Source organism: Triticum aestivum, chromosome 7D (genome assembly GCF_018294505.1).
Source record: "Triticum aestivum cultivar Chinese Spring chromosome 7D, IWGSC CS RefSeq v2.1, whole genome shotgun sequence".
Taxonomy (NCBI): Eukaryota; Viridiplantae; Streptophyta; class Magnoliopsida; order Poales; family Poaceae; genus Triticum; species Triticum aestivum.
Window position 1 is genome coordinate 100,147,993 of NC_057814.1, and position 13,149 is coordinate 100,161,141.

Below are 13,149 nucleotides of genomic sequence, written 5' to 3' on the forward strand. Positions count from 1 at the left end.
CATTTGACCCTTTTTCTACTAGTGACTTCATATACTTGGAGAGTTCTACAATAACTTCTTGCACTGGACCACGGCCGCCCCATCACCCCAACACTCATAGTCATAGGCCCCAAAGCCAGTCGAATGAAGGCCGGGCACCATCGTCGTCGGAAGGCAGGACAAGAGCCTCCGACCTGCCTCGCCTGCCCGCCAGATCTGCGCCCGCAGCCTAGGCATCCCCCGCCGTCCATGTTGCTCGTCACGCCACTGCTGCACCTGTGCCAACACTCTGGCCCGGGGGAGCAGGCCTACACGACTCGTGCCACACGAGAGAATGTCATGGTATGGTCTCGCCACTGCCGGCACCGGTCGAGCTTCGCCCCGGCCATGCCCGGGGGGAGGGGGGGGGGGGGGGGGGGCGACCAAAACGTAGGTCACCCTGCACGTCGCCTCGTATGGACAACACGGGAGGGGCTGATTTTTTCTGTTTTTGTTTTTTGTCTACTGGATCCAAAAATCCTCGACCCCAGCTGGCAGGAACTCGACCAACGTGGGCACCTCGCGCCGGATTGATTCTCAATCCACCCCCTTAATCCTCGTCTCGCTCCGTGTCGTGCGAGCAAGGCACGCCCTAATTATTCCGCCGCATTTGTTTACCTCAGCCAGCCAGCCCATCGACGGACGTCGTGCGGCGTTAGTAGCCTGCACATCTCGCCACCATTTTACTCGCAACTAATCACCAGCAGCATCTGAACCATTAATGGCCGCATCAGAAGAGGAATGTATCATCACCGACCGCGATCTCTTTCATGATCGCAGCACGATGCGTCCATCGTTTTTAGGCATATGCCGAGGCTGCAGAGTCAACGGCTGACCTTGTGGGATTAATACTGCTGTGTTTTTGTCAACGTTGAAGTGCACGACGAAAGGTGGCAGCGCATGAACACGAGAAGCCACTCAGAGAAGATCTTCATGCAAATTCATGGAGGAACGGAAGCGAGATGAGCCTTCTCATGGGAGCTCGCTTGATCATGCACATGCACGTACGCGTGCATGCATGGCGAGTCTGATTTCCGGAGGAAGAAAATTGGAAGGGAAGGAGTATACAGGAGCGATACATGTGATTATCCTAATAACATGGAGTAGATAATGCATGCACGGATGCACCCTTGTTCCGGCCGTTCAGCTTCACGGCTTCCCGCCGGACGCGGCGCCGGCGTCGACCTTGACGGGCCGGGCGGCGGCGTCGTCGCCGCCGTTCGCGGAGGCCAGCGCGGCGGCGGCGGCGGCGGGGCTGACGGCCTGCCTGGCGAGCAGCGAGGCCGGGGAGGTGGTGGTGGTGGTGGCGGAGGAGATGGCGGAGGCGAGGGAGATGGGCATGAGGCAGAGGCCCTTCCCCTGCAGGTACTGCATGGCCGTGCCCATGTCCTCCTCCATCATCTTGGCCACCTGATGCTCCGTCACCCGCAGCCCGCCGCCCCCTCCTCCACCGCCGCCGCTCTCGCCTCCGCCGTTCGCCTTTGCGGCCGCGGCCGCCGCGCCGTTCCCGCCGCCGTTGGTGCTCTTCGCGCTGCTGTTGGCCTGCATTACGTTCGACGTCGACGCACCTCAGAATCCATCGAGAGCTGATCGGTCAGGATTGCACGTATACTGAGTGTTGGGTTACTCACCTCGGACGACATGCTGGCCACCAGCGGCGCCATGCCGGCCGCCCCGCCCAGCCGGCTCATGCTCAGAACCTGAGAAACAAACGTGCTGTCACCTCCACAGATCGTACGTAACCAGAAGCAGGAAAACACAAAGCTCTGTCCACAAACACTTCCGTACCTTGACTTGGAGCTGTAGGAACTTGACGTAGTCGATGATCTCGTCCAGCATCGACGCCTTGTCAGTCTGCGAACCAACAATCGATCGACACGGCCATCTCATCAGTAACCAACCACCTCTTCTAACTATTCTACCACGGCGCAGAGATTTTCTACGCGAAACGGCTCGATTTCAGCACGATCATATCCGGGCATTGACCGCGGCCTGTAATTATGACTGCCGGACTAGAAGGGCGTGGCAGATCGAGCAAAACAGGGCATCCAATGCGCCCATGTGCCCCATTCACTGCGCGCCACATTTGTCTCTCATCCCGGCCGTCAGCTGCCTCAGTTCTTCAGCTAGCCGAAGAGCCAAGGCTGCGTTCTTCCATTTTTCAAAAAAAAAAAAGAAGTTCTTCGGTCCAAAGTTTTCCAGCACAAACAAGTCCCGGGGACTCGACACGTGCGGCATCGCATCGCATCGCGTCACGTCCCCTGTGCTGCGCACGCTTCGACGGCACACACATTCGCACATCACATCACATCATGGCGTGACCCGTGAGCTAGACGGGAGCGACGCCGCACCGTCGCTCACCAACCGGCCGGCCGGCCGGCGTGCCCTTTTCTGCCACTGCTACCATACAAACCCACTACTACTAGCACAAACAGGCGAGCACCCCCCACGCGCCCGGAGAGATTCCTGGCTTTCATCTTGATGGGAAACGCAAGAATTTTTTACGTGATACAGTTTGATCGACGAGAGATTCTCGTCGTCGGGGATGTGATTGTTTTACCTTGTTGGCGTTGGGGACCAGCTCCTGCAGCGACTTCATCCGCTCCGCGATCCTTTCCCGCCGGAGCTGCATGCAATGATATGCCAGGCACAGCAAAGTTCAGGGCAAAAAGTCGTGTGAATTTCGATTTGATTACAAGCACAAGCATAGCATAGGAACAGAACAGTTCGTGCTTCTATCTACTGTAAAATACTAGTAGTATCAGTCACGCAGCAGATCCAAAGAGAGAGATGAAATTTGCAGAGAATATATACGTTGGAGGATGGGAAGACTGGGGGGTGTCGGGGGTTTTTTAAATTTCAGATGGAAAGGCCGAAAGGGGGAGGGTGGGAGTGGGAGTGGGAGTGGCATGCATACACGTTCGGCGATGCTGTGCGGGTCGGTGGCCTGCCCTCGCCTTGCCCGCACGCGCGTCTGCCGCGGCGGGGCCGCGCCGCCGCCGCCGCCGCCGGAGGAGGCGGGCGCCGTCGTGCCTCCGCTCGCCGCCGGCCCTCCTCCGAAGCTCTGCCCCGACATTGATCCTCCCTGCGCGACCGATCAGAGGACGATTCATTAACGGATGCTGCTTCACACGTACGGCCGTGTACGTTGGCGTATGCACTGGCACCAGCAGGCTGAGGCCTGACCGGTGCATGATCTTACCTGGCCAAACGGCGGCTGCACGGAGGCGCCGGCGCCATGCACCCCGAATCCGTTGAACAGCGCGTGGTCACCTCCCTGCATGCACGCACGCGCGCGCACATAACGAATCCATGTCAACGGAAAAACTTCAAGATTGGACTACAGAGAGAGAGAGACAGAAAAGAACAAGATCCTACCGTGCCATTGGGCGACTTGAAGCCGCCGTCCATCTCCTCCCGCGACTGCGGGGGCGACCGGTCCGCGAACAGCGGCAGCGGCGAGAACCCCGTGCCGCCGCTCTCCTCGCCGCCGAGGCCCTGCCGCTGGAGGTCGGTGAGCTGCAGCATGACCGGCTTCTCTCCCCCGATCTGGTGCTGCCGGAGCCTGGACGCGAGCAGCGTCGACTCGTCGAACGCGCCGAGGTCCTCGGCGCCCGCGGTGATCTCCCAGGGCGACTTCCCGCCGGCGCCCAGGTCGCCCCACGCGGAGGGCAGCGTCGACAGCATCTGGTCGAAGAAGTCGTCCTGCGCCCCGCCGCCCCCGCCGCCGTCGCCGCCGGCCATCGGTCTCGCGCGCGGGTGCCGGCCGGCCGGGCTGTGCAGCGACGGGCTGACGAGTAAATGCGCTCGCGAGAAGGCAGGAGGAGAGAGTGCGGAGGAGGCGAGGCGAACTATCTTCGCTACGTGCGCGCCTTTATAATCGCGTGCTGCGTGCCAATTTTCAAATGGAAAATTAACTGAACTCAGTTCGTGCAACTCTTTGACGATTTATATACTGGTCTTCTGTCTGCTTTTATTGACTTTGCTCAAGAGGTGCAATGGAAAGAAATATGCCCTAGAGGCAATAATAAAGTATTATATATTTTCTTGTATCATGATAAATGTTTATTATTCATGCTAGAATTGTATTAACCGGAAACATAATACATGTGTGAATATATAGACAAACAGAGTGTCACTAGTATGCCTCTACTTGACTAGCTCGTTAATCAAAGATGGTTATGTTTCCTAACCATAGACATAAGTTGTTATTTGATTAACGAGATCACCTCATTAGGAAAATGACGTGATTGACTTGACCGATTCCGTTAGCTTAGCACTCGATCGTTTAGTATGTTGCTATTGCTTTCTTCATGACTTATACATGTTCCTATGACTATGAGATTATGCAACTCCCGTTTACCGGAGGAACACTTTGTGTGCTACCAAATGTCACAACGTAAATGGGTGATTATAAAGATGCTCTACAGGTGTCTCCAAAGGTACTTGTTGGGTTGGCGTATTTCGAGATTAGGATCTGTCACTCCAATTGTCGGAGATGTATCTCTGGGCCCACTCGGTAATGCACATCACTATAAGCCTTGCAAGCATTGTGACTAATGAGTTAGTTGCGGGATGATGTGTTACGGAACGAGTAAAGAGACTTGCCGGTAACGAGATTGAACTAGGTATCGAGATACCGACGATCAAATCTCGGGCAAGTAACATACCGGTGACAAAGGGAACAACGTATGTTGTTATGCGGTCTGACCGATAAAGATCTTCGTAGAATATGTGGGAGCCAATATGGGCATCCAGGTCCCGCTATTGGTTATTGACCGGAGACGTGTCTCGGTCATGTCTACATAGTTATCGAACCCGTAGGGTCCGCACGCTTAACGTTACGATGACAGTTTTATTGAGTTTTGATGTACCGAAGGAGTTCGGAGTCCCGGATGAGATCGGGGATATGACAAGGAGTCTCGAAATGGTCGAGACGTAAAGATCGATATATTGGACGACTATATTCGGACTTCGGAAAGGTTCCGAGTGATTCGGGTATTTTTCGGAGTACCGGAGAGTTACGGGAATTCGTATTGGGCCTTAATGGGCCATACGGGAAAGGAGAGAAAGGCCTCAAAAGGTGGCCGCGCCCCTCCCCATGATCTGGTCCGAATTGGACTAGGGAAGGGGGGCGCACCCTTCCTTCTTTCTCCTTCCCCCTTCCCTTCTCCTACTCCCACAAGGAAAGGAGGAGTCCTACTCCCGGTGGGAGTAGGACTCCCCCCTATGGCGCGCCTCTCCCCTTGGTCGGCTGCCTCTCCCTTGCTCCTTTATATACGGGGGCAGGGGGGCACCCCAGAGACACAACAATTGATCCTTGAGATCTCTTAGCCGTGTGCGGTGCCCCCCTCCACCAAATTACACCTCGATAATACTGTTGCAGAGCTTAGGCGAAGCCCTGCGTCGGTGGAACATCATCATCGTCACCACGCCGTCGTGCTGACGAAACTCTCCCTCAACACTCGCCTGGATCGGAGTTCGAGGGACGTCATCGAGCTGAACGTGTGTAGAACTCGGAGGTGCCGTGCGTTCGGTACTTGATCGGTCGGATCGTGAAGACGTACGACTACATCAACCGCGTTGTGATAACGCTTCTGCTGTCGGTCTACGAGGGTACGTGGACAACACTCTCCCCTCTCGTTGCTATGCATCACCATGATCTTGCGTGTGCGTAGGAATTTTTTTGAAATTACTATGTTCCCCAACAGTGGCATCCGAGCCTGGTTTTATGCGTTGATGCTATGCACGAGTAGAACACAAGTGAGTTGTGGGCGATATAAGTCATACTGCTTACCAGCATGTCATACTTTGGTTCAGCGGTATTGTGAGATGAAGCGGCCCGATCTGACATTACGCGTACGCTTACGCGAGACTGGTTTCACCGTTGCGAGCACTCGTTGCTTAAAGGTGGCTGGCGGGTGTCTGTCTCTCTCACTTTAGTTGAACCGAGTGTGGCTACGCCCGGTCCTTGCGAAGGTTAAAACAGCACCAACTTGACAAACTATCGTTGTGGTTTTGATGCATAGGTAAGAACGGTTCTTGCTAAGCCCGTAGCAGCCACGTAAAATATGCAACAACAAAGTAGAGGACGTCTAACTTGTTTTTGCAGGGCATGTTGTGATGTGATATGGTCAAGACATGATGTGATATAATGTGTTGTATGAGATGATCATGTTTTGTAACCGAGTTATCGGCAACTGGCAGGAGCCATATGGTTGTCGCTTTATTGTATGAGATGCAATCGCCATGTAATAGTTTTACTTTATCACTAAGCGGTAGCGATAGTCGTAAAAGCAATAAGTTGGCGAGACAACAAAGATGCTACGATGGAGATCAAGGTGTCGCGCTGGTGACGATGGTGATCATGACGGTGCTTCGGAGATGGAGATCACAAGCACGGTGCTTCGGAGATGGAGATCACAAGCACAAGATGATGATGGCCATATCATATCACTTATATTGATTGCATGTGATGTTAATCCTTTATGCATCTTATCTTGCTTTGTTTGAAACTACTCCATCTCACGTGATGATCGGACATGGTTTAGTTGATATGGATCACGTGATCACTTAGAGGATTAGAGGGATGTCTATCTAAGTGGGAGTTCTTAAGTAATATGATTAATTGAACTTAAATTTATCATGAACTTAGTCCTGATAGTATTTTGCAAATTATGTTATAGATCAATAGCTCGCGTTGTTGCTTCCCTGTGTTTATTTTTGATATGTTCCTAGAGAAAAATTATGTTGAAAGATGTTAGTAGCAAAGATGCGGATTGGATCCGTGATTTGAGGATTATCCTCATTGCTGCACAGAAAAATTATGTCCTTGATGCACCGCTAGGTGACATACCTATTGCAGGAGCAGATGCAGACGTTATGAACGTTTGGCTAGCTCAATATGATGACTACTTGATAGTTTAGTGCACCATGCTTAACGGCTTAGAATCGGGACTTCAAAGACGTTTTGAACGTCATGGACCATATAAGATGTTCCAGAAGTTAAAGTTAATATTTCAAGCAAATACCCGAGTTGAGAGATATGAAGTCTCCAACAAGTTCTATAGCTAAAAGATGGAGGAGAATCGCTCAACTAGTGAGCATGTGCTCAGATTGTCTGAGTACTACAATCGCTTGAATCAAGTGGGAGTTAATCTTCCAGATAAAATAGTGATTGACAGAATTCTCTAGTCACCATCACCAAGTTAGTAGAACTTCGTGATGAACTATAGTATGCAAGGGATGACGAAAGTAATTCCCGAGCTCTTCGTGATGCTGAAATCGACGAAGGTAGAAATCAAGAAAAACATCAAGTGTTTATGGTTAACAAGACCACTAGTTTCAAGAAAAGGGCAAAGGGATAGAAGGGGAACTTCAAAAAGAACGGCAAGCAAGTTGCTACTCAAGTGAAGAAGCCCAAGTCTGTACCTAAGCCTGAGACTAAGTGCTTCTACTGCAAAGGGACTGGTCACTGGAAGCGGAACTGCCCCAAGTATTTGGTGGATAAGTAGGATGGCAAAGTGAACAAAGGTATATTAGATATACATGTTATTGATGTGCACTTACTAGTGTTTATAGCAACCCCTCGGTATTTGATACTGGTTCAGTTGCTAAGAGCAGTAACTCGAAACGGGAGTTGCAGAATAAACAGAGACTAGTAAAAGGCAAGGTGACGATGTGTGTTGGAAGTAGTTCCAAGATTGATATGATCATCATCGCACACTCCCTATACTTTCGGGATTAGTGTTGAAACTAAATAAGTGTTATTTGGTGTTTGCGTTGAGCATGAATATGATTTGATCATGTTTGTTGCAATACGGTTATTCATTTAAATTAGAGAATAATTGTTATTCTTTTTACATGAATAAAACCTTCTATGGTCATACACCCAATAAAATAGTTTGTTGGATCTCGATCGTAGTGATACACATATTCATAATAATGAAGCCAAAAGATGCAAAGTTAATAATGATAGTGCAACTTATTTGTGGCACTGCCGTTTAGGTCATATTGGTGTAAAGCGCATGAAGAAACTCCATACTGGTGGTATTTTGGAATCACTTGATTATGAATCACTTGATGCTTGCGAACCGTGCCTCATGGGCAAGATGACTAAAACGCCGTTCTCCGGAACTATGGAGAGAGCAACAGATTTGTTGGAAGTCATACATATAGATGTATGTGGTCCAATGAATATTGAGGCTCGTGGCGGATATCGTTATTTTCTCACCTTCACGGATGATTTGAGCAGATATGGGTATATCTACTTAATGAAACATAAGTCTGAAACATTTGAAAAGTTCAAAGAATTTCAGAGTGAAGTTGAAAACCATCGTAACAAGAAAATAAAGTTTCTACGATCAGATCGTGGAGGAGAATATTTGAGTTACGAGTTTGGTCTACATTTAAAACAATGTGGAATAGTTTCACAAATTCGTGCCACCTGGAACACCACAGCATAATGGTGTGTCCGAACGTCATAACCGTACTTTATTGGATATAGTGCAATCTATGATGTCTCTTACCGATCTACCACTATCGTTTTGGGGTTATGCATTAGAGACAGCAACATTCACGTTAAATAGGGCACCATCAAAATCCGTTGAGACGACGCCTTATGAACTGTGGTTTGGAAAGAAATCAAAGTTGTCGTTTCTTAAAGTTTGGGGTTGCGATGCTTATGTGAAAAAGTTTCATCTTGATAAGCTCAAACCCAAATCAGAGAAATGTGTCTTCATAGGATACCCAAAGGAGACAGTTGGGTACACCTTCTATCACAGATCCGAAGACAAGACATTCGTTCCTTAGTATGGATCCTTTCTAGAGAAGGAGTTTCTCTCGAAAGAAGTGAGTGGGAGGAAAGTAGAACTTGATGAGGTAACTGTACCTGCTCCCTTATTGGAAAGTAGTTCATCACAAGAAACGGTTCCTGTGACGTCTATACCAATGAGTGAGGAAGTTAATGATGATGATCATGAAACTTCAGATCAAGTTGTTACTAAACCTTGTAGGTCAACCAGAGTAAGATCCGCACCAGAGTGGTACGGTAATCCTGTTCTGGAGGTTATGTTACTAGACCATGACAAACCTACGAACTATGAAAAAGCGATGGTGAGCCCAGATTCCACAAAATGGCTTGAGGCCATGAAATCTGAGATGGGATCCATGTATGAGAACAAAGTATGGACTTTGGTTGACTTGCCCAATGATCGGCAAGCAATTGAGAATAAATGGATCGTCAAGAGGAAGACGGACGCTGATAGTAGTATCACAATCTACAAAGCTAGAGTTGTCGCAAAAAGGTTTTCGACAAGTTCAAGATGTTGACTACGATGAGAGTCTCTCACTCATATCTATGCTTAAGTCTGTCTGAATCATGTTAGCAATTGCCGCATTTTATGAAATATGGCAAATAGATAAACAAAACTGCATTCCTTAATGGATTTATTAAAGAAGAGTTGTATATGATGCAACCAGGAGGTTTTGTCAATCCTAAAGGTGCTAACAAAATATGCAAGCTCCAGCGATCCATCTATGGACTGGTGCAAGCATCTCGGAGTTGGAATATACACTTTGATAAGTTGATCAAAGGATATAGTTTTATACAGACTTGCGGTGAAGCCTGTATTTACAAGAAAGTGAGTGGGAGCACTACGGCATTTCCGATAAGTATATGTGAATGACATATTGTTGATCGGAAATAATGTAGAATTATTCTGCAAAGCATAAAAGAGTGTTTGAAAGGAGTTTTTCAAAGAAAGACCTCGGTGAAGCTGCTTACATATTGAGCGTCAAGATCTATAGAGATAGATCAAGACGCTTGATAAGTTTTTTCAATGAGTACATACCTTAACAAGATTTTGAAGTGGTTCAAAATGGAACAATCAAAGAAAGAGTTTCTTGCCTGTGTTACAAGGTGTGAAATTTGAGTAAGACTCAAAGCCCGATCACGGCAGAAGATAGAAAAAGAATGAAAGTCATTCCCTATGCCTCGGCCATAGGTTCTATAAAGTATGCCATGCTGTGTACCAGATCTATTTTATACCCTACACTAATTTTGGCAAGGGAGTACAATAGTGATCTAGGGGTAGATCACTGGACAGCGGTCAAAATTATCCTTAGTGGAATAAGGATATGTTTCTCGATTATGGAAGTGACAAAAGGTTCGTCGTAAAGGGTTACGTCGATGCAAGTTTTGACAGTAATCTAGATGACTCTAAGTCTCGGTCTAGATACATATTGAAAGTGGGAGCAATTAGCTAGAGTAGCTCCGTGCAGAGCATTGTAGACTTAGAAATTTACAAAATACTTACGGATCTGAATGTGACAGACCCGTTGACTAAAATTATCTCACAAGTAAAACATGATCACACCTTAGTACTCTTTGGGTGTTAATCACATAGCGATGTGAACTAGATTACTGACTCTAGTAAACCTTTTGGGTGTTTGTCACATGACGATGTGAACTATGGGTGTTAATCACATGGTGATGTGAATTATTGATGTTAAATCACATGGCGATGTGAACTAGATTATTGACTCTAGTGCAAGTGGGAGACTGAAGGAAATATGCCCTAGAGGCAATAATAAAGTATTATATATTTCCTTGTATCATGATAAATGTTTATTATTCATGCTAGAATTGTATTAACCGGAAACATAATACATGTGTGAATATATAGACAAACAGAGTGTCACTAGTATGCCTCTACTTGACTAGCTCGTTAATCAAAGATGGTTATGTTTCCTAGCCATAGACATAAGTTGTCATTTGATTAACGAGATCACCTCATTAGGAGAATGACGTGATTGACTTGACCCATTCCATTAGCTTAGCACTCGATCGTTTAGTATGTTGCTATTGCTTTCTTCATGACTTATACATGTTCCTATGACTATGAGAGTATGCAACTCCCGTTTACCGGAGAACACTTTGTGTGCTACCAAATGTCACAACGTAAATGGGTGATTATAAAGGTGCTCTACAGGTGTCTCCAAAGGTACTTGTTGGGTTGGCGTATTTCGAGATTAGGATTTGTCACTCCAATTGTCGGAGAGGTATCTCTGGGCCCACTCGGTAATGCACATCACTATAAGCCTTGCAAGCATTGTGACTAATGAGTTAGTTGCGGGATGATGTGTTACGGAACGAGTAAAGAGACTTGCCGGTAACGAGATTGAACTAGGTATCGAGATACCGACGATCAAATCTCGGGCAAGTAACATACCGGTGACAAAGGGAACAACGTATGTTGTTATGCGGTCTGACCGATAAAGATCTTCGTAGAATATGTGGGAGCCAATATGGGCATCCAGGTCCCGCTATTGGTTATTGACCGGAGCGTGTCTCGGTCATGTCTACATAGTTATCGAACCCGTAGGGTCCGCACGCTTAACGTTACGATGACAGTTTTATTGAGTTTTGATGTACCGAAGGAGTTTGGAGTCCCGGATGAGATCGGGGATATGACGAGGAGTCTCGAAATGGTCGAGACGTAAAGATCGATATATTGGACGACTATATTCGGACTTCGGAAAGGTTCCGAGTGATTCGGGTATTTTTCGGAGTACCGGAGAGTTACGGGAATTCGTATTGGGCCTTAATGGGCCATACCGGAAAGGAGAGAAAGGCCTCAAAAGGTGGCCGCGCCCCTCCCCATGATCTGGTCCGAATTGGACTAGGGAAGGGGGGCGCACCCTTCCTTCTTTCTCCTTCCCCCTTCCCTTCTCCTACTCCCACAAGGAAAGGAGGAGTCCTACTCCCGGTGGGAGTAGGACTCCCCCTATGGCGCGCCTCTCCCCTTGGCCGGCTGCCTCCCCCTTGCTCCTTTATATACGGGGGCAGGGGGGCACCCCAGAGACACAACAATTGATCCTTGAGATCTCTTAGCCGTGTGCGGTGCCCCCTTCATCAAATTATACCTCGATAATACCGTTGCGGAGCTTAGGCGAAGCCCTGCGTCGGTGGAACATCATCATCGTCACCACGCCGTCGTGCTGACGAAACTCTCCCTCAACACTCGCCTGGATCGGAGTTCGAGGGACGTCATCGAGCTGAACGTGTGTAGAACTCGGAGGTGCCGTGCGTTCGGTACTTGATCGGTCGGATCGTGAAGACGTACGACTACATCAACCGCGTTGTGATAACGCTTCCGCTGTCGGTCTACGAGGGTACGTGGACAACACTCTCCCCTCTCGTTGCTATGCATCACCATGATCTTGCGTGTGCGTAGGAATTTTTTTGAAATTACTACGTTCCCCAACAGCAACTACAACTGGTATAAACTTGGCATTTGAGTTTTTTTTGTGTCAGGGTTAGCGTTTTTCCCTACGTGGCAGTCGGGGGATTGGATTATTTGCCCCACTTTATAAGGGGTTTGATGATTTGCCACATGATTGTTTCAATGACCAGCGACCCCGGCCCCACCCAGCAGCCTCTCAGGGAGCAAATTATCAAATGAAGAAGTAAAATGGGGTAAAAGATCCAATTTCTCGTGGCAGCCAGTGCATACACCTCCCCTCTAAGCATCATCGGCGAGCCCGTGAATTCGTCTCCTTTTTACCCATGACGAAGAGGAAAATCCCGATGCTTCGGCTCGACTAGTAGTTCATTTTGGCAAATGATTCATTCCAGTCGACCGGCAATCGATAGCGCCGGTCGTGCCGCTCGCTCGCTAGCGACGCACATGTTGGGCCATGCACCACACATTTCACGCAGTTTGCCTCATTCGTAAGGATGGCCTGCAAAACACACAGGGTTGCATAGCACCTTCGTGTAAGTCTCAGTTATCATCCCAATAAATAGTGGAGAGAGTATTGTGAGTGATGTTTCGGTCACGCACAAGTTGTCACTTGTTTTGTGCAAAGTTGCTATCTTAAAATCTGCAGATGGTATTATTATCATGTGAAAAATATAGCAAAGTGGCAAAAAAGTTGATAGTTGCAGCAAGAATAATAAAGAGGGTAAAAGTTAATAACATAAAGTAAAATAGTTGAAAGTGAACGGTTGTTGTCTGCAATAGAGAGATTATGTGCGGAGAAACTTCATATCATGGTATACATCAAGTGTACTGCTGCAATGGTAATATCAATTACCTTGTATTGTGATTCTAGCGTGTACATTGTTTG

At 48.1% G+C, this 13,149-nt stretch overlaps 1 protein-coding gene across 1 annotated transcript; it reads right to left on the minus strand.

The window, feature by feature from the left end:
• Nucleotides 1-932: 932 nt before the first annotated feature.
• LOC123167694 (bHLH transcription factor RHL1) lies at nt 933-3,848 on the minus strand. The gene is made up of 7 exons (XM_044585549.1): nt 3,397-3,848; nt 3,221-3,295; nt 2,936-3,103; nt 2,579-2,644; nt 1,807-1,872; nt 1,650-1,718; nt 933-1,560 (listed from the first exon to the last, which is right to left on the minus strand). The coding sequence occupies exons 1-7, from the start codon at nt 3,760-3,762 to the stop codon at nt 1,168-1,170; spliced, it is 1,203 nt and encodes a 400-aa protein (XP_044441484.1). The 5' UTR covers nt 3,763-3,848; the 3' UTR covers nt 933-1,167.
• Nucleotides 3,849-13,149: the final 9,301 nt, after the last annotated feature.

What these genes read in the sequence shown, in the direction of transcription:
- LOC123167694 (XM_044585549.1), bottom strand. Translation starts at nt 3,762, where the DNA reads ATGGCCGGCGGCGACGGCGGCGGGGGCGGCGGGGCGCAGGACGACTTC. An exon ending in TGCAGCCGCCGTTTGGCCAG is followed by an intron (nt 3,104 to 3,220) that starts GTAAGATCATGC and finishes TCGGTCGCGCAG; the next exon opens with GGAGGATCAATGTCGGGGCA. An exon ending in CGCACAGCATCGCCGAACGT is followed by an intron (nt 2,645 to 2,935) that starts GTATGCATGCCA and finishes CATTGCATGCAG; the next exon opens with CTCCGGCGGGAAAGGATCGC.